General features: G+C 34.6%; 1 protein-coding gene across 4 annotated transcripts in view; it reads right to left on the bottom strand.

Annotated features, from left to right (window-relative positions):
• EPHA5 (EPH receptor A5) overlaps window positions 1–24985 on the bottom strand; it is a 325672-nt gene that overhangs the window by 64112 nt on the left and 236575 nt on the right. For 2 of the 4 annotated variants that reach the window (XM_065877349.1, XM_065877352.1), the window contains exon 8: window positions 16676–16781. In XM_065877349.1, coding sequence (XP_065733421.1) covers window positions 16676–16781 — 106 coding nt within the window. The remainder of the gene's footprint in view (window positions 1–16675; window positions 16782–24985) is intronic. The other 2 variants (XM_065877350.1, XM_065877353.1) reach the window with 1 other exon arrangement.

Raw genomic sequence — 24985 nt, 5'->3', positions numbered from 1 at the left:
GTTCCTTAAAAAACTAAAAATAGAGCTACCATATGACCCAGCCATCCCACTACTGGGCATATACCCTGAGAAAACCAGAATTCAAAAAGAGTCATGTACCAAAATGTTCATTGCAGCACTATTTACAATAGCCAGGACATGGAACCCACCTAAACGTCCATCGACAGATGAATGGATAAAGAAGATGTGGCACATATATACAATGGAATATTAGCCATAAAAAGAAATGAAATTGAGTTATTTGTAGTGAGGTGGATGGACCTAGATTTTGTCATACAGAGTGAAGTAAGTCAGAAAGAGAAAAACAAATATCACATGCTAATGCATATATATGGAATCTACAAAAAAAAAATTGGTACTAATGATCCTAGTTGCAGGGCAGGAATAAAGCGGTAGACATAGGAAATGGACTTGAGGACATGGGGTGGGAGGGCGAAGCTGGGCCGAAGTGAGAGTAGTATCGACATATATACACTACCAAATGTAAAATAGTTGGCTGGTGGGAAGCAGCAGCATAGCACAGGGAGATCAGCTCGGTGCTTTGCAGTGACCTGGAGTGGTGGGATAGAGAGGATGGGAGGGAGGCTCAAGAGGGAGGGAATATGGGGACACATGTATGCATATGGCTGATTTGCTTTGCTGTGCACCAGAAACTAACACAGTATTGTGAAGTAATTATACTCCAATAAAGATCTATTAAAAAAAAAGCCTTGCACTACTATTTACTGAAATGTATAAAGTGAGAGTATGAATATACAAATGGGCAATGATCAGACCAAATAGAAAAATAGAACTCTGACTCCAAGTCTGCAGCAACCAGTCCAGGAAGGCAAACTACAGTCTCTGTAGTAATTGTCTCAAATGGTCAGAACTTTATCAATAAACGCCAGTTTCCCTAATTTTTGTCTGTACTTCCAACTTAGGACCAACTAGGGGAAGCCTAATCAATCACATAGGATGCCCCACTTCTGGTTAGCTCACCTCCAACTACCCCAGGCCAATAACCTCCAATCAGGGCATACCTGAAGCCTTCCTTTTTTTCATTATAAAGCTTTTACATTCCTCTGCCTGCCTTTGGGTCTCTGCCAAATTCAGGTGATGGTGGCTGATTCCCTTGCTATAGCAAGCTCTTAATAAATAGCCTTTGCTTGCTTTAATTTGGATGTCTTTTTGTTTATTTCCACAGAAGGGATCACCTTTACTAGTTCAATAAAGGGAAATTACATAGATTCATTTTTGCAGTCAACCACTATCTTTGTTCTGTTCTGGCACAATAATAGTGTTAATATACAAAATACTGAATTATGTGTTTCTCCTGCAGTAATGACACCTCCACCGAGCAAACATCAGTTTCCTCCATTTCTAGAAGCCGAAAGTGACTACAAGCTCCTTCCTCTGAACTTCTCCTTCCCAGTCATTTCACAACTGAATCAGTCTATCTGCAATACTTCTTCAAGAGGAGCATACGACTAACTTGATTGTGCTTATCTATTGTTATCTATTTTAGGTTTTAATTTATTTTGAGAGGAGTACAAAGGAAAAAGCAGGAGAAAATAAAGTTGCAAAAAAAGTGATGCTAATTTTGCCAGCTTAAAAAAAAATAGAATATTTACACACAGTTCTGATAGTAACATTTGTTTCACACATTCCTTTGTCTTAATGAAAGTGTAATATTAATTAAAAATATGAGTGGGTCAAAAAAAGGGAAGAGATTATTCAAAGAAATAAGCCAAATATTTAAGTTCTGATTTATTTAGCTCCCTCCATTGTGGCTGTTAAATATTTTTCCAAAGTTGAATCACATCTATCAGCATTAAACTTATAAGGTAGAGAAACCAGGACTAATGTTTTAATTTAATTACATAACTCACAAAAAATTAAAGTAACTGGGGAAGTACACTGAAATTATTAAAACAGAAGGAATGTGTATATTTTATGATAAGCAAATTATGAGAATTGAATTAATTATGAGAATGATTTAAAAGAAAGCTAAAGGTTCATTTTCATATCAAACTATTCAAATTCCATGTAAATACATTTTGTTTTCTATTAGTATTGGTCAGGAGTACCAAAATCATATATTATGGTAGTTGTGTTTAAAATTAAATACAAGGGTGATAAATGTTAACTATTTTAATACATTATGTACATATTCAATATATAATATAACAGTGGTTAATTATGGTTAAAATTGCTTTATATGCATGCAATGGTGTATACATGTATATGTGTGTGTGTATATATACACGCAAAAGTACTTATGTCAAATATTTATAATTGTGACCATATGTGATTTCCCAATGTGAATTTGCCAGAACAAACATTGAAAAATATGGTTAAATTATAATACTTAAACTAATATGATCCTGGCATTAGCTAGAAGAATAGCTTTGATAGCCCAGAGGCAGTATAGATAAAAGAATTCCTACATAGACACTTATTTAGTATATGCTACATGTAGAGACCTATAACAGTATCAGGAGAGGTGATAAACAGTGCTGATACTTATGTAAGTCTATAGAAAATATCAGATTAGAGCTCCAACCCCATAAAATTAACATTTTTTGTATCCCATGTAAAATAAATATTATTGAAAAGCAAAAAAATCTTGCTACTTCTAATGATATATTTTCACTATATGAAAAGCTAAGATTCCACTAGCATAAATGGGTAAAGAGCATGTACACCTAATTTACAAAATAGGTAATAAAATAGCTAATGACTATATACTCATTGCAAATATATTAATGATCCTATTAAATCTCAAAAATATAAAGAAATTCAAGTAAAAACACAGAACTATTTATTTCCTATTAAATTAGCAGAGATTGACTAGTTTGTGAACCACCAGGCAATTTCATTCACTGTTGGGGGGAATAGTAATTGGTACTATGATTTAGGAGGGCCATTTGTCAATATGTATCAACAGCCTTTAAAATATTCATATTCATTGACCCTTACTTTGAATTATACAAATGTGTTGTAAGAACATTAGAGATAAAAAATAACAACCCCCTTCCCCTAAACCAACACAATAAAAGAAAACAAATGAACAAAACAAAAGGAAAAGCATATGGGAAATGTTAGATATCAAAGAAGCAATAAATTTTTGCTTTAAAATATTTCCAATTACGGAGGAAATTTTTGCATTATAATGTTAATCAAAGAAAAACAGAAAACAAAACTATATTAGTTGAACTCAAATATATATATAAAATATTTTAAATATATATGGCAAAATATTAATATTGATTACCTCTGGTAGATATTTATGACTAATTTTTTTTCTACATTTTGTCTTGAATGTTCTACATAATTTTTATCATAAAATTTAAATATGCATACATAAATGAAATAGCAGCTAGTAAGAAATTAGGACAATAACTGTAACCGTGCCAACTATGTAATATTCAATGCAAAAAATCAACTGAAATGTATAAGAAAGGCAGACAGCAAGAGGTCTTGATAAACTCAAAAAATCAGGATGTTCATCTAAGGAAATGGCCATTAATCTAATCTCTGGAGATATTTTAGGATATAGCTGAAATAGTTCAGCAAGTTGAATATTTGAGGTCTAAGGAGACAAAATGCAATGTGTGGAAAGATAGACGCAGGATTGATAGTGAGTTTCACTTTAGGACATATTGTACTGAGATGACCCCCAGTAGACTTCCAAGCTAGGTTATTTAAGAGTCCTTTTAGAGCGAGGGAGGTTTCAAAGTGTTGGAGATGCAAGAGCAGGATCCAGTCACCCTGGCTTTGGGGAAATGATAAGAACCAATAGGCCAAACTGCACTGGCTCCAACCAGATATTTGAGATGTACAGAAGGACTTCCTATTTCCATTTCCTGCATGAAGATTTAGAAGCCTCAGGGCTTGGGTAGAAAGATACTGGGTGGTAAAATAGACATCAGCTTGGAATTCAAAATAGCTATTTCCCTTTTGGAGCTGGTGAGCGACAGTACTCACTAGCACAGGTTTGGAATGATTAATTACAAATCTTTAGGACTCCAGGAAAGGCCCAGTTTGTCCTATCCCTTTACATTCCAAATGACTAGAGAAGAGGTGAATTTAGAAGAGCATCATAAGTACATTTGAAACAGCTAGAATAACAGGAGGTCAGAGAGAGTCAGATATCAACATCAAAATAAATCAAGAGGTCCTTATGTATTAGAAAACATACGAAGTCATGCTAATATAGAATTCTGATTCATCATATTTGTCTCATGAAACTGTGTATATAAACAATGCTCAATATCACTTATCATGTAAATATTGAATTCATGCTGATTTGATGATAACAGATTTTACATCATCTTTGGCATGATGAGATAGAAGTTAGTCATTTGGGTAGCTAAATTTCATCTTAAAGCTTTTTGAGGAGGATTGGACCTATAGATTGACATTTTCCTGATAATTTTACTTGTAGCAAATAAAGAAAATCAGAATAATTCTACAAATTTAGTATCTACTGATTAAATACTTATGCTGAACTTAGTATCCTTAAAATGTAGCACTGTGTTGCTGGCACATATGGAGATCTCACAAACAACTTCATCAGTGAGGATTGGTGGTAAATTCCAGTATATCTAGGAAAAATTAATATTAACATAGAAAATATTTCACTTAATCTTATATTCTTACTTTTTTTTTTTTTTTTTTGGTACATGGGCCTCTCACTGTTGTGGCCTCTCCCGTTGCAGAGCACAGGCTCTGGACGCGCAGGCTCAGTGGCCATGGCTCACGGGCCCAGCTGCTCCACGGCATGTGGGATCTTCCATGACCGGGGCACAAACCCGTGTCCCCTGCATCGGCAGGCGGACTCTCAACCACTGCGCCACCAGGGAAGCCTGGTAGAGTTTTTTTTAAATGTTGGCAAATGTGTACATCATCAATGAATAGAATCAGTTCAAACCAATGTCTATTAAATTTGCTTCAGGAAAATCAAATGAAATAGGCATAGGAATGTGAAAGCAGCACTAGGATTTCTCAATATCAGAAGCATGGAGGGCTCTTGGAGGTGGAGAAGCAGTGTTTGTGAGATACATGAGAATATTTGAATCCTATGGAATATTCTGTCTGGAGGGACCCTGAAGAGGAGTTATGCCATTGGTCTAAGAAGGGCCTAAGAAAACCTAAGAAACAAAGAAGCTTTCCTCTACTAATCACCACAAAGAGGTCTCAACTTGCCAACTTGATGATATTTTGCTACTCAGGATGAAAGTGGTAGCGTGGAGAGGAAGCAAAAACAAAAACAAAAGCACCTACAATAAGCCCCCAAGCATCTGTCTTGCCTTTCAATTGACCCTGAATCAAGAGAACTCATGACCGTCAAGGAGATAAGCAAACCAGTGCCAGACCACAAGAACAGGATGATAAGTCTTTATAAATAACAATTAAAAACATATAATTAAACATAAAATAATAATTAAAACTCACTAACATCATTACCAGCAATACTGATGGCTCAAGAGAGTGGATAATGCCTGTAGACTATTGACAGCAAATGTGTGCCAAAGATCTGATACAGAAAAGTATGTCATTTTTCTGTGAGATTAGAAAGTCAGGGCAGTAAGAAAGAAGAAAGAAGCAATGGGTGAGAGATAGTAAAAGAATTTGGTAAGCAAGATAATTGGGATATAGTATGTTTTGTAGCACTATAGCTATCACAGCCATCAGACATATCTCAAGTCAATACTTCCACATGGTATAATAAAGAGTTCAGCTGTTTGAGTCCGAGTTGCTAATCCATTAGAGACATTTATTTCTTTCCAGGTTCACGCAAGTTTAAAAAAAAGAGCACAGGTCTTGAAAAATGTGGCTTTTACCTGGCGTTTAAAATCATTTGGAACATTTTATTGTTCACTTGCTTCATTTCTCAGCAATAATTACATTCCTAGACATGCCCCAGGAAATTGACTGATTTTTTGTTGAATAGATGGTCCACCTTTTGGCATAGGGCAGTGCTATTGATTTTCTCTGTAGAGCTGGCTATCAGGCTCCTATGAAAGCCTGTGCTATTGTGGGCTCTGAGAGACATGGTAAGGTTCCCAGAAACTAGCAGAGTTTCCTGCCAGAGCCCAGGGTCTACTGGAATGCCAGCATGCTCTCTCTTTCAGGTGGGGATCACATTCTAAAAGAAATGGAGCTTCAGGCAAATGGAGCTTCAAATAAAAAGTGTATTCAGCTCTTGTGTTTCACAGTACTTAAAATCTGAAAGTCTCCAGATTCTTTGCTAAAATAATTTTCTTCTTTGCAAAACAATGACATTAACTTGCTTCCAGTACCATAAGTAGAGTTTTTGCTTCCAAATGTTTGCCTCAATATAACTTCCAGAGAGTTGCAGTGATGTTTACATGTTTGATCTGTGAGAAGTCGCAGGTGGGATGTTCAATAATGTTGAGCAATTGAGCCAGTAACCCTCTTGGGTTCAGTTTCCTAGGACGATTTATTTCCCACAGTGGGCAATTAGTTGTTGCTATGCCCCTAGTCTTTCTGGCACTACTCTGCCCTGATCCCCATTTGTATGTTATTAATAAATTATCATCTGCTCTCTAATTATCTTTGATTCAGATTCTGAAGAAAAATGCACGTAATCATGAGAAAATAGAAGGGATAACTCTCAGATATTAAATCAATACACATGCCTGGATTTATTACAGTTTTATAAAATCACATCTATTGCTAATCATTAAACCACTGAGAATTGTTTTTAATGATCTCTTTTCTAAAATCAGCGATTGCATGTGTGATTACAAATATTTTTCTATCATTATTTTAAAATAAAATAGTATTTGATTAAAATATTTTTATGTAATACTTATCCTTATCAAAACTTATCAAGTCTGAAAGTACATAATCCTAGTTGTTAAAGGTGCCAAATATATCAACTATCCATGCTGACCATAACTTGAAACGATTGAGAGGGAAATACAGTTACGTTAATGTACATTATCATTTATAAAAGTGAATACTGATTGATATCACCACGTGCATCACCACACTGGCATTAGGATGCCCAGATGTCAAATAAATAATATAAGCTAGTGAAGATTTCTTATCTCCTATACAATACTTTTTTGATATCATTGCATTTATTTTGCTGATGGCACAAAAAGTTCCATTTTTCAGGAAGAAAGCACATTTACGGGTTAGGTATTTTATTGTGCTTATGTCAGAGTTACTAACATTTTTCATTTTCCAAACTATCAACATTAATGGGAAAAATGAGACAAAGCACTTCAAATAGAGATTGATGCTCAATTTATCTTTAATTCAATAATTTATGAGGTATTCATTCAATTAGGTTATGTGGGAGAGCCAAAGAAGTCTTTATCCTCTATATACTTACTGGAGGGCAGAAAAGAAAACATATTTACTATAATTTGTGGTTGAAAGTGTTATATTCCATGAGAAATACTGGTATATTGTTCTGAGACTTAAGTGGAAGGGGAGAATACTTCAGCTAAAGGAACTGAGTATGTTTTTATGATAGAACAGTTGATGTGGGTTTTGACATGTGGGTGAGGTTTAAATATTGAGAGATGAAATAGAGGATATGAAAAAAGAAACCACGTGAGATCTTCTTTCTTCATTCTTAGTTCATGTGCGTTGTCTGAGACTGACCCTACCTCAGGTTCAGGCATGAACTGTAACTGTACTGCCATGCAGTATACGTTCCCCATACTCTTCTTAGTTAAGGTCTCAGTGCTACTGATTGGTTTACTCTGTGGGGCTGTGTATTAGGTTCCTGTCAGGTCATGTGCCACCTGTGAGAGTGAAGGGTCAAAAGCTCTAAAGTAGGGGCTGGATTCAAGATGATGACAATTTCTGCTTCTGCTTCAACAATTGTCTGGTCTCCTGCTACTTTATGGACCACTCCTTCTCAGTCTCCTTTGGCTGGATCTTCCTCCTTCACTCTATCTCTCAATACATATCAGAGCCCCAGGGCTCTACCCAAATAGCTTCCTTTTGATCAGTGCCTTTAAACACCATATTTGTGCCAGAGCATTCTTGAATCATGTGTCTCCAATTGCATAGCAGAGAATATTTTACCATTTGGATCTATTAAGTGCCTGTACTTTGGATTTTTAAAAAATCTCTGGAATTTTTCATCTATATGATCTACAATTATCTTTTGGATAAAACCACTTTGAATTTGCCTTCTGTCATATGCAACCAAAGGAATCCAGGTCAAAAACACATAGTGATAATGCTGGAAAGCTAGTTCGAAGCATGTTTTCAATAGTCTCCAACTCCAGCTTCACTCTTCCAGTCATCCAGTCATTGGACATTTATTGAGAAACTACACTAGAATCTGTGTTCAACATGAATCATATCTATCAGGGGAGACACATATAAAATGATGAGCTAAAATCATTTCAATTGGGAAAAACAATTTTTGAGGGAAAAAAAGTGATATTAACTAGCTTTCACAAAATCAGGAATGGTCATGGGGTTGGTGACATTTGATATGTGTGATTCTAGAATCGATATGATTTACCAGGTATAACTGCCAAGTGTAGAATAGAGGGAAAAGTCACTATAACCTAATATATTCCTTAATTTACTTCAGTGTTAAGGTATTGTTGACTTAGAAATTAAAGAGTTATTTTATTCATAGCAGTTTGGAAGGTTCTTAAATGTTAATACTATTATCTTTAGTAGTAAATATTCAGTGGCTTTACATATAAGAGATCAGAATTTCACCAAAATCATATAGTTGAATAATATAAGTCATGGGGAAGTTATATAGTGAAGAGCAAATGCCTTAAAGTTAGAGCTGTGCTCAAGACCCAGGCCCTCACTAACTGACTATATAATATAATCTATGTTCTAGACAGTGTTCTAAGGGGCAGGAACCCACAGATTAAAATCCCTATCATTTTAGAGCTTATAATCTAGTATGGGAGACAGACAAAAAGTCAACAGAAGAAATATATATATTGGGTGGGCCAAAAAGTGCCTTTGGTTTTTAAGCAAAAATAAAAGACACATTTATCACTTCCTCCAAGAACTTTATTGAACACTGTATTCAGCCTTTTGTTCCACTACCTTCTGCCATTTTTCAGGCAACTTCATAATTCCATCTTCCCAAAACTTTTTATCTTTTTGAGCAAAGAACTGTTCCAGGTGCCTTTTAGAGTCTTCTAGAGAATTAAATTTTTTTCTATTAAGAGAATTTTGTAAAGACTGAAATAAGTGGAAATTGGAAGGTGTAATGTCTGGTGAATATGGCAGATGAATCAGAACTTCCCAGCCAAGCTGTAACAGTTTTTGCCTGGTCATCAAGGAAATATGCGGTCTTGCCTTATCCTGATGGAAGATTATGCATTTTCTGTTGACTAATTCTGGACACTTTTCGTCGAGTTCCACTTTCAGTTGGTCTAATTGGGAGCAGTACTTGTTGGAATTAATTGTTTGGTTTTCTGGAAGGAGCTCATAATAGAGGACTCCCTTCCAATGTCATCATATACACAGCATCACCTTCTTTGGATGAAGACCAGTCTTGGTCTCTGGTGTGGTTGGTGGTGGTTCATTTCACTTGCCCCATGATCTCGTCCCTCCATTCCACACTGCTGTACAGTATCCACTTTTCATCGCCTGTCACTATTTGTTTTAAAAACAGAATGTTTTCATTACATTTCAGTAGAGAATCACATGTGGAAATGTGGTCAAGAAGGTCTTTTTCGCTTAACCTATGTGGAACACAAACATCAAAGCAATTCGTATAACCAAGATGGTGCAAATGATTTTCAATGCTTGACTTGGATAGTTTGAGTATATTGGCTATCTCCCTCATGGTATAACATTGATTGTTCCCAATGACTCTTTAGATGTGATCACTATTAACTTTAACTTGTCTAGCCGACAGTGGAGCATCGTCCAGCGAGAAATCTCCAGAACAAAACTTTGCAAACCACTTTTGACACATTCGATCAGTCACGGCACCTTCTCCATACACTGCACAAATCGTTTTGTGCATTTCAGTTGCGTTTTTACCTTTCTTGAAGTAATAAAGCATAATATGCCAAAAATGTTGCTTTTTTCTTCCATCTTCAATATTAAAATGGCTACACAAAAATTCACCAATTTTGATGTCTTTTTTTTAAATGCATGCTGATCTGACAGCTGTAACATACAATCTAACAAAATTGTTTTGAATGAACTTAAAGACAGCTAAGTGTTACTAGAGCCATCTTATGGGAAAAAAAAGAACGAAACTTTTGGCCCACCGAATATATTATAATATATATAAGATATACATATTATAATGGCAATGAGTATTATAAGAGACAAGCCAGGGTAAGGGATACCTGATGTGCAGAGGAAGGAATAATGGGTCATCATTTTAGTCAGCTCAATTGAGAGAATTAGATTGAGCAAAGAAAGAAGGAGGAAACCATGTTGTTCTCTGGGTCAAAAGAGTTTTAGACAGGATGAAGAGCCAATGCAAAAGCCTTACAGCTGGACTATTTTTACAAGATTCAAGAAACATCAAGAAGATAACTTTTATGAAGTATAAATTGGATATAGAGCTGATACTGAGACATAGCGTTGTAAAATATTACATGTAAAGTCCTTGGAACAGTGCCTAGTAGTAGGTAGTATGTAATTCATGCTAAACAATATTAAACTTATTATCATCAATATTATTATTGTGTTACTTCTGTTAGGCAAAGATGCTTCTCTGATGGTTTTAGAATGCTACATAGCCTTTAAAAATCATTCACTTTGGAAGCTATTATTCTTTGATATCAAATGTGGGCAGAGCTCTGGCATTTGTCTGAATTAAATAATTACATTCAAGATGCCTGTACAATTATTTTAGTTGGCTCCAAATGAGCTTGAAGAAAGGTTTCTAAGTCCAGCATATTTTACTATCAAGCTATTGTTTTCCCTAACATAAGAACTGTGGCAGGCATTTAATAAGAAGTCAAATATTTCTTGAATTAATGAATCATACCATCATTTTGGTCCGAAGGAAAAAAGTTATCATGAAGGAAATGATTCCAACTTAAACTCTTTTACTTAACCCCAGCTGTTGTAATTCTGTTTATGAAATTCTGTCCATTTATCAGACTACTAATTTAACTTGGAAACACTTTGAAAAAAGGATGTTGCCTTTTTATTTTAAATGCTTGGGACTTTTCTTGGTGTTTTATGTGCAATAAATGCTTAATATATGTTTGTAATGGATAATTGGGAAGAGTGTGTCATTTACAACATGTTAGACTTTAAGAGACTTGAAAAAATTACAAAAGGCTAAAATTTAATATTATTTTTAAGTAACAAAAAACCCCAAAAGCAGTGTTTTCATAAATCTATTTTTTCCCCTAAATTTCTGACATGGTCTGAGTAACATAAATTTGTACTTAGCCTCCAAGTACAGTATTAACTGATTTCTGAAGAATTTTTTCCTCAGGAAATGATTTGACATTTCAAATCGATTGAATTTCAATTGTTTAATGAAAGACAAAGGGAAACAGGATTTAGCATGTCTAACCACAGTATTTGAACATGATCAGAACAAGCAAGGGAAGATTTTTTTGCCTAGAAAATAGTTAATCCTTTTTATAGGCATTAAACCACTCCTTAGACTAAATTTATCATATCAGGAACATCACAGAAATAAAGTCACATATTAATAGCCTTAGAATCATATCCAAGACTAAGCATCTTGAAGGATTCCTTCTGCCCCTTCAGGAGCTATAAGTTTTTTTGGGTTTGTTTTCCAATTTTATTTTTGTTTTTTTTTTTGCGGTACGCGGGTGTCTCACTGTTGTGGCTTCTCCAATTGCGGAGCACAGGCTCTGGACGCGCAGGCTTAGCGGCCATGGCTCACGGGCCCAGCCGCTCCGCGGCATGTGGGATCTTCCCCGACCGGGGCACGAACCCGTGTCCCCTGTATCGGCAGGCGGACTCCCAACCACTGTGCCACCAGGGAAGCCCTGTTTTCCAATTTTAAAATTGGCAAACAGCTTTACCTTTTTTGTGTTTATATGAAAGATAAGTACACATAAGTGTGGGCATGCATGTGTGTAACATGTGTGTATCTTTAACCTCTCAGTGTACATGTGGAATTAATTGAAATAAAAAAGCAAAGCTCTGAAATTTTCTTAAGATTTAATTAAGTTCATAAGTAATAAAAGAGACAAAGTATTAAAATATATTCTTTTATCCCAGGGTGTCTATATTGAGCAAGTTTCAAAGAAATAGTTTCTGTACACTGAAAGATGTTTTCCTATACAACTAAATCCTGTTAATTTAAGCTTTATATCAGACTAAGAAAGTGTCCAGTAGTCAATTTTCAGAATGAGGTCCCAAGTTTAAGATAGGGACACAGAAAAAAAGTCAATCTAATAGTATCAATGATTGTCTTCAAAGGAAAGAAAAAGAGAAGGTCAAAGTAGAAGACTTTCTCAAACATGTAACTAAAAGAGTGTGGAGATGACATCATTGGTTGAAAGACTGATTAAACAATTTATATCTATAAAATCTATATATAAGAGACAACCTCACAAAATTAGGTTATAATAAGAAAGTTATCAATGTGCAGTGTCATTACTGATGAAAAATTAAAAAACAATTACAAAAAAACAAAAACAATTACAACATGCTGTGCATATTAGGAGGTTTAATTTATATTCAGCCCAGGGTAATTAGCTCATAGTTTGCTGAGAACAAGTCAATTATTTTGTAGTCCCATGAAAACACCACTTACAAGTAATAGAAAAGAAAGTAAAAAGGATAGTCTGAAACCTGCAGAAAATGCTCTACAGAATATTTAGCACCTTTAAACAAGATGGTCACATGATTTCTAAAACTGATAGAATCCTAAGATGTTACAATTCTTTGTCATTTTTTAAATAGAACTTTCTCCCTTCAGGATCGATACTTGTCTATTTTATTTTAACTGTATCTAGGTAAGAAGACTCCAAGAGGTTTCTGCATAATCAATTTTAGCCTAAAAAGATTAGAAAGTCTCTATATTTAATTTATTTTTCATTTTCAATGTATTTTAGAATAAAAAAGTTTATTGCTTTCTTTGAAATAGATTATCTCATAGTATTCAATGTGTTATATTCCTGATATTTTTCCTTTGGTCTGAATAAAAATTCAAATTGCCAGTGAATACGAACTTTCAATACATAGCTGCTTCTGAGCCCAAATGATGATATAAATTGTCGATGAATATTACATACAGAGGATAGTAATATATTTGCAATATATCAGAATTAAGTTTATATCACCACTGAGTTAAATTATTTGTAATTAAAAGACATTTTACGTAAGAGCAAATATCTGGTTTATAATATATTCAAGAGGTTAAAAGGTGATATAAGAGAGTAAGTTCAAAGTGAGAGTGGAGTCTAAGTGTTATTATGTTTTTGTGTGTTTATCAATCATATTTTAGCACAGTGAAGAGGCAGAAATATATATAATTCAGTGTCCTTAGAACATTCCTAGAAAAGCCTTTTTTTCAATAATTTGCTATTGTTTAAAGATAACTCCCAAATTTGTGTTAGGCTTTGTCCACATCTCTTCATTCAGTTTTTCTTTTATTTGACAAAACTTTACTTAGTTAATCAGTATACTCTATGTACTAAGAGATAGGTTCAATTTTCTTAGTCCCAACAAAAATTGCGAAGTTCATTGCCTTGAATGAGATAGGAAAAGCCTTTCTAGAATCATATCATTTAGCTTTTGAATAAGTATGCTTATATAATACAAACATAAAATAACCTGTTTATGAAAAGTAAAATAAAATGGCCAAATATATTTCTTTTTTTTCTTTTGATTGCCAGTTAACTTTATTTATTTATTGGGAATATACATATCAAGTATATAAAATGGAGTTTAACAAGCAATTACAAAGGAAATACTTTGTACAACTACCACCCAAATCAATAACCCCTAAAACCCCAAATATGCACACCCCATTTACAACTTCACCGTCATCTTTGTCTGTAGGCAGCATCTAGCTGGGTTTTGCCTTTTTATTTAAACTGACAGTCTCTTTTTAATTGGTATATTTAGATTATTCACATTTAATGTGATTATTGATTTGATTAAAATCTACCACTTTGCCAGCTCTTTTCTATTTGGTCCAAACTTTTCTTTGTTTGGCCAAATATATTTCTATCATAAGACAAATGCCCTTGAAATTCAAGAATGTGCATTCAACAAAATGAAGTAAAAGTTTGGTGCAAAGAATTTGCTGGTAAAAAAATTATAAATCTCAAATTGATTTTTAGTAAAGTGTATTTTCCTTTAAATTGCAAATTCCTAGTCTCAGCATCACAGTCTGTGTAATTAAGAAAAAAATTAAAGTGAATAAGCAATGCACAATTTGTAAGGTATTGCTATTTTTAAAAAGTAATATACTTCCGTAAGACAGTAGATCCAAAATTATCTTACCATGTCTTGGGTTTAGTTATGCTGAAAATTAAGCTTTGCCTTTTGGGTATAGATGTCATTTTTATTTAACTGAGAAATATACTAAACATTTCTATATACTAAAATTTAGTTATTCTTCTATGGTATTTTCAGATAGATAGGAATTCATGTGTGTGTGTGTGTGTGTGTTTGTGTGTGTGTGTGTGTGTATGTGTGTGCTAAAGCTATACTCTCCTTCAGCTACCAAATAGGAGGTAGATTGAACCTTCTCTCACTTTGTCTAATGCTGCAGATGTAACGAAGTGAATTGCTTTTAAGCCAATTTTGTATGCATTAGGGAAAAAATGGGGGGGGGCAGGGGCTGATTCATATATAGGTAAGCGAGAATCCTTAGCTGAATGTCATCAGTAAATTCACATTAACAATACTTAGGTTAAACAGATAAAGTGTGCTAAGTCTACAATAAAATACTTCCTATATTTTATTTGTTCTTTAATAAACCTTCAAACACAAATTTATTGGCCTTTAGACATCTGCTCTTTCCTCCATTTTTATTCAGTAGACTCAACAAATAATATCTTCTAATGATCCCCATGCTCCTAAATATAACTAACGTTTCCGGATTTATTGGAAAGGAAGAGGCCAACCATTTCTCAGAAGTAAATCATGATATTACAAACCAGCTTTGCAAATGTATCATAGTTATCCACCCTTCTGGGGTAGAAAAGACACATTATCTCGTGGTAGTTTTCTTAGTAGTTACAATTCACTCAATTCAATTATCTTACTTGATCGAAACCTGAGCAAAGTTTTTATGACAAGACTGGTGGAATTAGCTTATCTTCCAGAAAGCAGAGACAATGGTAGAGCATTCTCCCAAAGTGATTTCAGAGGGAACAGATCAGTGGGGCACGAGCTAGCCAGCCTCTGACTGGGGAGGGCTGGCTGTCCTCAACAGAACACAAACTGCTTCCCAGTTTGTGGGAAGAATTTAGAATTTAGCAATTCTAAAAATGTGTCACTGCTATTCTAACATTAAAAGTAAGCAATGATTTCTTAGGAAAACTTTCAACACTCAAATGAACAAGAACTAGAAGAAAGGGAATTTTCAGAAAAGAGAAAGGATGCTCAAAGGAAGTAACAGTGTTTTATTAAAATAAAATGTCACTACTGTAATTTAAGGATGTAGTCATAAATCTTTTCAGAATACAATATGCAGTATATTGAAAATGTCTAATTCTATATATTTATGAGTTGAATAGGTGCTGAAGAGTCAAAAGTAAATGAGTAAAACAGTACAAAATCAATATGAATATTGATTTCATAACTTTTTTTGGACCTTATAGTATATTTTTGTGTATTTGTGCAGGTTTAAATATCTTCATGAAGATTTTCATGAGATTTTCTATAATAGTCTAACACCAAAACATTTTCAAATGGACAGCTCTCATTATGGAATATCCCTTCTAACAGTGGCCTGGATGAAAAATGAAAATACATTTGTTGTAGGAATAGAACACACTCATGCTCTTATTTGTTTATTTTTTTAGGAAGGTTTATTATGCTCAGCTCAATGTCAGGAGATACCTTCTACATAAGCTCTTGCTGGGGCTCTACCTCTTTTATTTTTGTTCAAAATGAAAAATGTAGATAGGTAATACATATTAATGTATCTATTGATATAACATTCAATAAAATTCACTTTAAATCAGTATACACTATGATTGATGTATTCAGGTTGAAATCATTCAGAAGCTGAAAATAAATGCAACCATAAAAAAAGGGTGGTTATTTGTCAAAATGCTTGTTTACAGGTGTGTCTGCTTTGTATCCATCACCCTGTTAGGTAGAACTCTGGCTAACTAGAATTATTAGTTTTATTCTTCTAAAATATCAGACACAGACACAGGCCTTCCCAAACACTAAAACTGAAGCTTTTGAGAGGATACGTCAATACTTTTGAGAGGAAAAATAAAATTCATGTTAAAACAAACTATATCAGAAAAAGATATGGTTATATTAACGACATAATAAATAATAACAAGTTAATACTATTCTTGTGTAGAGAGTATACCTGGAAAAGAGGAATTGTGCGCTTAAAAGTTAGCACTAACATGGACAAGGTAAGGCTTGAGAAATACATCCTACATACAGGTTATCTACTGATATATTGCTCGCCTCATTTGTTTCAGGATGTGCTTAATAGCCAAATGGTCAGATCAAGGTAAGGAAGAGATCAGCTGCAAAAGTTCAGAAGCACAGCTTCCTGTCTTACCTTCCACTGAGGAGGAAGCCAATAACCACTGCCAACAAAATGACTCCCACTGTCACAGACACAGCAATTATAGGAATCTGGCTTTGATCGCTGGATGCTGCAACTGCTGATAGGAGACAGAGAAAATGTAGCCTGTGGTTACAGGGATCATATGCATTCAAATAAGAACTGCTTAATAGTCAGTAATTAATGCAAGGTTTAAGCAATTCACCCACACTTGGCTGAGATTTCCCCTTATATCTCTTCTCAATGGTGTGTAATTGAAAAGACATCTTTAGGAGAAAATATTTATTCTCCAAATGGAAATTTGAAAGAACCACTAAGTCACTGATTATTTCCTTATCATAAAAAAGAATGTCATTGTTTGTATAGTGTTAATTTAGCAATCTTAGGTTTGCAAGACAAAATGGAACTTTGTTTTTGATTTCAAACACCTCCTAAATAGGAGGTGCTAAGTATATGAGATTTGACATTTTTAGAGTTTGCATGTGGCTGTTCTCTAGTAAAAAAGAATGTCTCATTATATTAGATAGGACTTTCTCTTATAGATATAGGTTGAAATGTCCAAAATGATGTGGCTGTGACCTCGTATGATATCACTATTTTGAATATAATTTTAAAAACTATAATTTCAAGCAGAATATAATCACTAAATATACTTTATTAGTAGGAGCTTTTTCAAAAATATCAAGGCATACATTTAGAACTTTGTATCTACAGTAAGATTAGTTTACATGATCTTTTTTAAATATATGAATTTAGATGAAATATTTTATATTTTAATAACACAATTACTATCATAAGAGGAATATGGACATAAGTAGATAGTTGTACCTAAAAAAGCAAGGGACTTTTTCTTTTGTGCTGATAGCTAAGTTGATTAAAATAAGAAACTTATAGAACAAAATAAATTTTATTAATGTTCTCAAGAAACCCTCAATAGGATAACTTAGCATGCTTATTGTTTAATGACATTATCATTTTGATAAATTCAGAGTGGCATGATAACAAATTTTAAGTCACCAAAACTAATAACAACTATACATCCCATGTTTTGTTTTTCACAGTCTCTTACATGATCTTGGCCCTATCAATAGTTTTGGGACATTTAAATGCTACCCTTTCTAGTCTTGTCACCTCATCATTGATTCTTTCAATGAAAATTGACTGACTCTCTGACAACCTTCTTACACTGATCTACATTTTCAGCCCTTTCAGATCAGTCTTCAAGAGCAACTATCGGCAACTAGTGGTTCATGTATGAGGAAAACTACTACTTACAATAGAAATCTATACTCTTCCCCTCCCTCTTCTTGGATAATAATAGTTGCAATTCAAGGTCCCTTTACCCTGCTTTTTCCTAGCCTCTGATGCTGAGGTCTGTGGTAGAGAATTTATTCCTGGTGAACAGTCTAAATGTAGTAGGGCAAAGCTACCCCACTATCACTAGCAGTAGCCTTCCCCAAGATTTGCTTTATTAATTTCTAAATTCAAATTATTATTTTCTCAGTCAACTTTCTTTTTGGCTGGTGGCACTGTTTCTAGAGAAAACCATGCAAATTTGGTCCAAATAAGTTCAATGTTATTTCATTTGTGCTCCAAAGCTTTTGATTCTCTCTTTCAATTTCCTTACAAAGTCAACCCCATAATGAGTCTTCCTCATTTTCTCAGTAGACTAACCCATTCTAACTTCCCACATTTTAGAAATGTTAAACTTTATAGATAAAAGAGAGTGATCAAGTCTGAACTCCATGGTTAAATACAACTCTATACCTTTCTTTTGCTTTACATAACTCGCCTGTTAGAATCTTTCTTGTCTCTTCCAAGATAATGATCTTTAAAGATCTGCCTCCAGGGGCTTCCCTGGTGGTGCAGTGGTTGAGAGTCCACCTGCCGATGCAGGGGACACGGGTTCGTGCCCTGGTCTGGGATGATCCCCATGCCGCGGAGCGGCTGGGCCCGTGAGCCATGGCCGCTGAGCCTGCGCGGCCAGAGCCTGCGCGGCCGGAGCCTGTGCTCCAAAAAAGATCTCCCGCCAGGAGAGATTATCATTTCCTTACAGACTGCCTTTCTGCTACTTACAAGCCTAAACAGATAATTTCTCTTGGAGAGAACAAATTCTTATACATAAACTTACTGATATTATTAGTTCAAACTGAATTTGAAAACAGATCCAACATTTACTATACATTTGGGTTAAGGCAAATTATTTAACCTTGTAAAGTCTCATTTCATTAATCTCCAGTTAGGGATAATTTCCCTGGATCATATATTTCTGTTTAGAGATAACACTTAGCATAGTGCTTCAACTATTGCCAGCCTTATTTAAATGAAAGATATTACATATACATATTATCTCCTGTTTTATTTGTCATTCTTTTTCTCTCCTATTTTTCAGCATCTTGACTGAGTCATCTAGAACCAGCCTCATCTTCTGAGAACCAACATTACTAAATTTCCTCTGAAACCTCTCTTCTGCCTTTGAGTTCTATGCATGATATATTTGCCATATGTAATGAGTACTTCTCCATTTACCTTACCATACACTATAATGAGGTATTTGACCTTGTTGAACACACACTCCGCCTTTTAAACTCTTCTCTTGTTTCTATACATCAGATGAGCTGTTTTCTCTTTTTCCCACTCTGAAGCACTGCTTCGTCAGTTCTATTGGCTCTGAATTCTCTTCCAACATTTTATGTGTGAGCAATTCCTGATGAATGCTGGTTCTTAATCCTTCCCACTTCTTTCCATCTCTCTTTCTCTTTCCATCTTTCTCCCTTTCTACCTCTTTTTCTCCCTACCTCTCATAGATATTTCTTTGCTCATGGCATCAGTTAACTATAAGCTGAAGAGTCCCACATTTATATCTCCAACTATTATTTGTCTTCAGAGGATCATTCTACTAAAAAAAAACAAACTCTATTCCCTTTATTTGGATTTTATTTTCACATAAAAATAAACATGTTTAAAATCGACCCTTATACCACATCCACCCCAATGGCATTAAAAAAAAAAGCATCAATAAATAAACATACCATAAATCAAACCAACAAACCAGACGAATTTTATCTTTTTCTGGTTTCTTTTAAGCAGCACTGAATTTTTCTTAACCCCTACTTACACTTAATCACCAAATATTTTTGTGTTTCTTTTATGTTTCTCCCCATGCATTACTTTTTATTTCATCCAACACTCACCTATTTGATTCAAATCTGCTGGAATATGGTTCATATATTTTTTAAGTGCTCCCTTTGACTTCTATGTACTCACATGAAATATCAGAAAATATCACTTTGATCATGTTTCTCTGAACAAAAAGTTAATAGATACCTACTGCCTATGGAAAAAAATTTCCAAATTCTCCATTTAGCATTCAAAAGCCCTTCTAATCTGACTCTAACAAATCTTTCTGGTCTCAATGTGCCAGTTTGGGACTCTGAGAGATAGGGTTTTGGAGGTAGCAGGCATGATTAATCAGAAGTAGGGATCAAAACAGGGCAATTTCAGACTAACTGAAGTATTAATTTTGAGAAAAAATACAGTGCTTAGAAGTGTGAAATGCTTCATTTTTTAGTAATTGCCAAGATCTCTAACATAACAATGTGCTAAAATGTGCATGTAGGTATAGGATAATATCTTGCAATAAAACAGTTGTTAATGGCATGCCAAAAATTTTCAAAAATGTTTAAATTAATATATTTTATGAAAATACTTTGTAAGTAATGTCAAATCACAAATGTTCATATTTACATGTTTTTACCTGCTGTCCACTGAAATCAGATCTTTTTGTATAATAGGCAATTAAATAAAGGGGCTGTGAGAAAGAATTTTAAAAATTTATTTTCATTTATTTTTATTTATTTATTTATTTATTTGTTAGTTTCTGCTTTACAACAAAATGAATCAGTTATATATATACATATGTTCCCATATCTCTTCCTTCTTGCGTCTCCCTCCCTCCCACCCTCCCTATCCCACCCCTCCAGGCAATCACAAAGCACCGAGCTGATCTCCCTGTGCTATGTGGCTGCTTCTCACTAGCTATCTACCTTACATTTGGTAGTGTATACATGTCCATGCCTCTCTCTCGCTTTGTCACAGCTTACCTTTCCCCTTCCCCATAACTTCAAGTCCATTCTCTAGTAGGTTTGGAATTTAAGAAGACAGGAACAAAGACACAGACCTATTTTCATTTATTTTTTAAAAGTTTGTAGCAATTTTTTCTGAAGTTACTTTCCTTCCTTAGGCTTTCTATTTTTATTTTTTGAATTGTTGAACTTTCTTTTCTTTTCTTTTTTTAAACAGCAGTTTCTTATTAGTTACCCATTTTATACATATTAGTGTATACATGTCAATCCCAATCTCCCAGTTCATCCCACCCCTGCCCCAACCCCCACTTTCCCCCCTTGGTGTCCATACATTTGTTCTCTACATCTGTGTCTCTGTTTCTGCCTTGCAAACTGGTTCATCTGTACCATTTTTCTAGGTTCCATATGTATGCATTAATATACGATATTTGTTTTTCTCTTTCTGACTTACTTCACTCTGTATGACAGTCTCTAGTTCCATCCACATCTCTACAAATGACCCAATTTGTTCCTTTTTATGGCTGAGTAATATTCCATTGTATATATGTACCACATCTTCTTTATCAATTCATTTGTCGATGGGAATTTAGGTTGCTTCCGTGACCTGGCTATTGTAAATAGTGCTGTAAAGAACATTGGGGTGCATGTGTCTTTTCGAATTATTGGTTTCTCTGGGTAGATGCCCAGTAGTGGGATTGCTGGGTCATACGGTAATTCTATTCTTAGTTCTTTAAGGAACCTCCATACTGTTCTACATCATGGCTGTATAAATGTACATTCCCACCAACAATGCAAGAGGGTTCCCTTTTCTCCACAACCTCTCCAACATTTGTTGTTTGTAGATTTTCTGATTATGCTCATTCTAACTGGTGTGAGGTGATAACCTCGTTGTAGTTTTTTTTTTTTTTTTTTCTGGCAAGTGGGCCTCTCACTGTTGTGGCCTCTCCCATTGCAGAGCACAGGCTCTGGATGCACAGGCTCAATGGCCATGGCTCACGGGCCCAGCCACTCTGCGGCATGTGGGATCTTCCCGGACCGGGTCATGAACCCGTGTCCCCTGATCGGCAGGTGGACTCTCAACCACTGAGACACCAGGGAAGCCCTCGTTGTAGTTTTGATTTCCATTTCTCTAATAGTCAGTGATGCTGAGCAGCTTTTCATGTGCTTCTTGGTCATGTGTATGTCTTCCATGGAGAAATGTCTATTTAGGTCTTCTGCGCATTTTTGGATTGGGTTGTTTGTTTTTTTAATATTGAGCAGCTGGAGCTGTTTATGTATTTTGGAGATTAATCCTTTGTCTGTTGATTCGTTGGCAAATATTTTCTCCCATTTTGAGGGCTGTCTTTTCGTCGTGTTTGTAGTTTCCTTTGCTGTAAAAAACCTTCTAAGTTTAATTAGGTCCCATTTGTTTATTTTTGTTTTTATTTCCATTACTCTAGGAGGTGGATCAAAAAAGACCTTGCTGTGATTTATGTCAAAGAGTGTTCTTCCTATATTTTCCTCTAAGAGTTTTATAGTGTTCCATCCTAAATTTAGGTCTCTAATCCATTTTGAATTTATTTTTATGGATGGTGTTAGGGAGTGTTCTAATTTCATTCTTTTACATGTAGCTGTCCAGTTTTCCCAGCACACTTATTGAAGAGACTGTCTTTTCTACATTGTATACCCTTGCCTCCTTTGTCATAGATTAGTTGACCATAGGTGCCTGGGTTTATCTCTGGGCTTTCTATCTTGTTCCATTGATCTATATTTCTGTTTTTGTGCCAGTACCATATTGTCTTGATTACTGTAGCATTGTAGTATACTCTGAAGTCAGGGAGTCTGATTCCTCCAGCTCCATTTTTAACTCTCAAGACTGCTTTGGCTATTTGGGGTCTTTGATGTCTCCATACAAATTTTAAGAGTTTTTTGTTCTAGTTCTATAAAAAATGCCATTGGTAATTTGATAGGGATTGCATTGAATCTGTAGATTGCTTTGGGTATTATAGTTATTTTCACAATGTTGATTCTTACAATCCAAGAACATGGTATATCTGTCCATCTCTTGCTATCATCTTTAGTTTCTTTCATCAGTGTCCTATAGTTTTCTGAATATAGGTCTTTTGTCTCCCTAAGTAGGTTTATTCCTAGGTATTTTATTCTTTTTGTTGCAATGGTAAATGGGAGTGTTTCCTTAATTTCTCTTTCAGATTTTTCATCATTAGTGTATAGGAATGTAAGAGATTTCTGTGCATTATTTTGTATTCTACAACTTTACCAAATCCATTCACTAGCTCTAGTAATTTTCTGGTGGCATCTTTAGGATTCTCTATAAATAGTATCATGTCATCTGCAAACAGTGACAGTTTTACTTCTTCTTTTCCAATTTGTATTCCTTTTATTTCTTTTTCTTCTCTGATTGCCATGGCTAGGACTTCGAAAACTATGTTGAATAATAGTGGTGAGAGTGGACATCCTTGGCTTGTTCCTGATCTTAGAAGAAATGGTTTCAGTTTTTCACAATTGAGAATGATGTTTGTTGTGGGTTTGTCCTATATGGCCTTTATTGTGTTGAGGTAGGTTCCCTCTATGCCCACTTTCTGGAGAGTTTTTATCATAAATGGGTGTTGAATTTTGTCAAAAGTTTTCTGTGCATCTATTGAGATGATCATATGTTTTTTATTCTTCAATTTGTTAATATGGTGTATCACAATGATTGATTTGCTTATGTTGAAGAATCCTTGCATCCTTGGGATAAATCCCACTTGATCATGGTGTATGATTTTTTTAATGTGCTGTTGGATTCTGTTTGCTAGTATTTTGTTGAGGATTTTTGCGTCTATATTCATCAGTGATATTGGTCTGTATTTTTCTTTTTTTGTAGTATCTTTGTCTGGTTTTGGTATCAGGGTGATGGTGGCCTCATAGAATGAGATTGGGAATGTTCCTTCCTCTGTAATTTTTTGGAAGAGTTTGAGAAGGATGGGTGTTAGCTCTTCTCTAAATGTTTGATAGAATTCACCTGTGAAGCCATCTGGTTCTGGGCATTTGTTTGTTGGAAGATTTTAAATCTCAGTTTCAATTTCATTACTTGTGATTGATCTGTTCAAATTTCTATTTCTTCCTGGTTCAGTCTTGGAAAGTTATACCTTTCTAAGAATTTGTCCATTTCATCCAGGCCGTCCATTGTTTTGGCATAGAGTTTCTTGTAGTAGTCTCTTAGGATGCTTTGTATTTCTGCAGTTTCTGTTATAATTTCTCCTTTTTCATTTCTAATTTTATTGATCTGAGTCCTCTCCCTCTTTTTCTTATGAATCTAGTTAATGGTTTATCAATGTTGTTTATGTTCTCAAAGAAACAGCTTTTAGTTTTATTGATCTTTGCTATTGTTTTCTTTGTTTCTATATCATTTATTTCTGCTCTGATCTTTATGATTTCTTTCCTTCTGTTAACTTTGGGTTTTGTTTGTTTTTGTTTCTCTAGCTCCTTTAGGTGTAAGGTTAGATTGTTTATTTGAGATTTTTCTTGTTTCTTGAGGTAGGCTTGTATAGCTATAAACTTCCCTCTTAGAACTGCCTTTGCTCCATCCCATAGGTTTTGGATCATCGTGTTTCCATTGTCATTTGTCTCTAGGTATTTTTGATTTCCTCTCTTATTTCTCCAGTGATCTCTTGGTTATGTAGTAACGTATTGCTTAGCCTCCATGTGTTTGTGTTTTTAACGTTTTTTCCCTGTAATTGATTTGTAATCAATACAAATCAATAGTGTTATGGTCAGAAAAGATGCTTGATATGATTTCTATTTTCTTAAATTTACTGAGGCTTGATTTGTGACCCAAGTTGTGATCGATCCTGGAGAATGTTCCATGTGCAGTTGAGAAGAAAGTGTAATCTACTGCTTTTGGATGGAATGTCCTATAAATATCAATTAAATCTTTCTGGTCTATTGTGTCTTTAACACCTGTGTTCCTTATTAATTTTCTGTTTGGATGATCTGTCTATTCGTGTATGTGAGGTGTTAAAGTCCCCCACTATTATTGTGTTACTGTTGATTTCCTCTTTTATAGCTGTTAGCAGTTAGTTGCCTTATGTATTGAGGTGCTCCTATGTTGGTTGCATATATATTTATAATTGTTATATCTTCTTCTTGGATTGATCCCTTGATCATTATCTAGTGTCCTTTCTTGTCTCTTGTAACATTCTTTATTTTAAAGTCTATTTTATTTGATATGAGTATTGCT

Source organism: Phocoena phocoena, chromosome 5 (assembly GCF_963924675.1).
Source record: "Phocoena phocoena chromosome 5, mPhoPho1.1, whole genome shotgun sequence".
NCBI classification, from domain to species: Eukaryota; Metazoa; Chordata; class Mammalia; order Artiodactyla; family Phocoenidae; genus Phocoena; species Phocoena phocoena.
The sequence above is the reverse complement of the archived record's forward strand: the minus strand, read 5'-3'. Positions and strand labels throughout refer to the sequence as shown.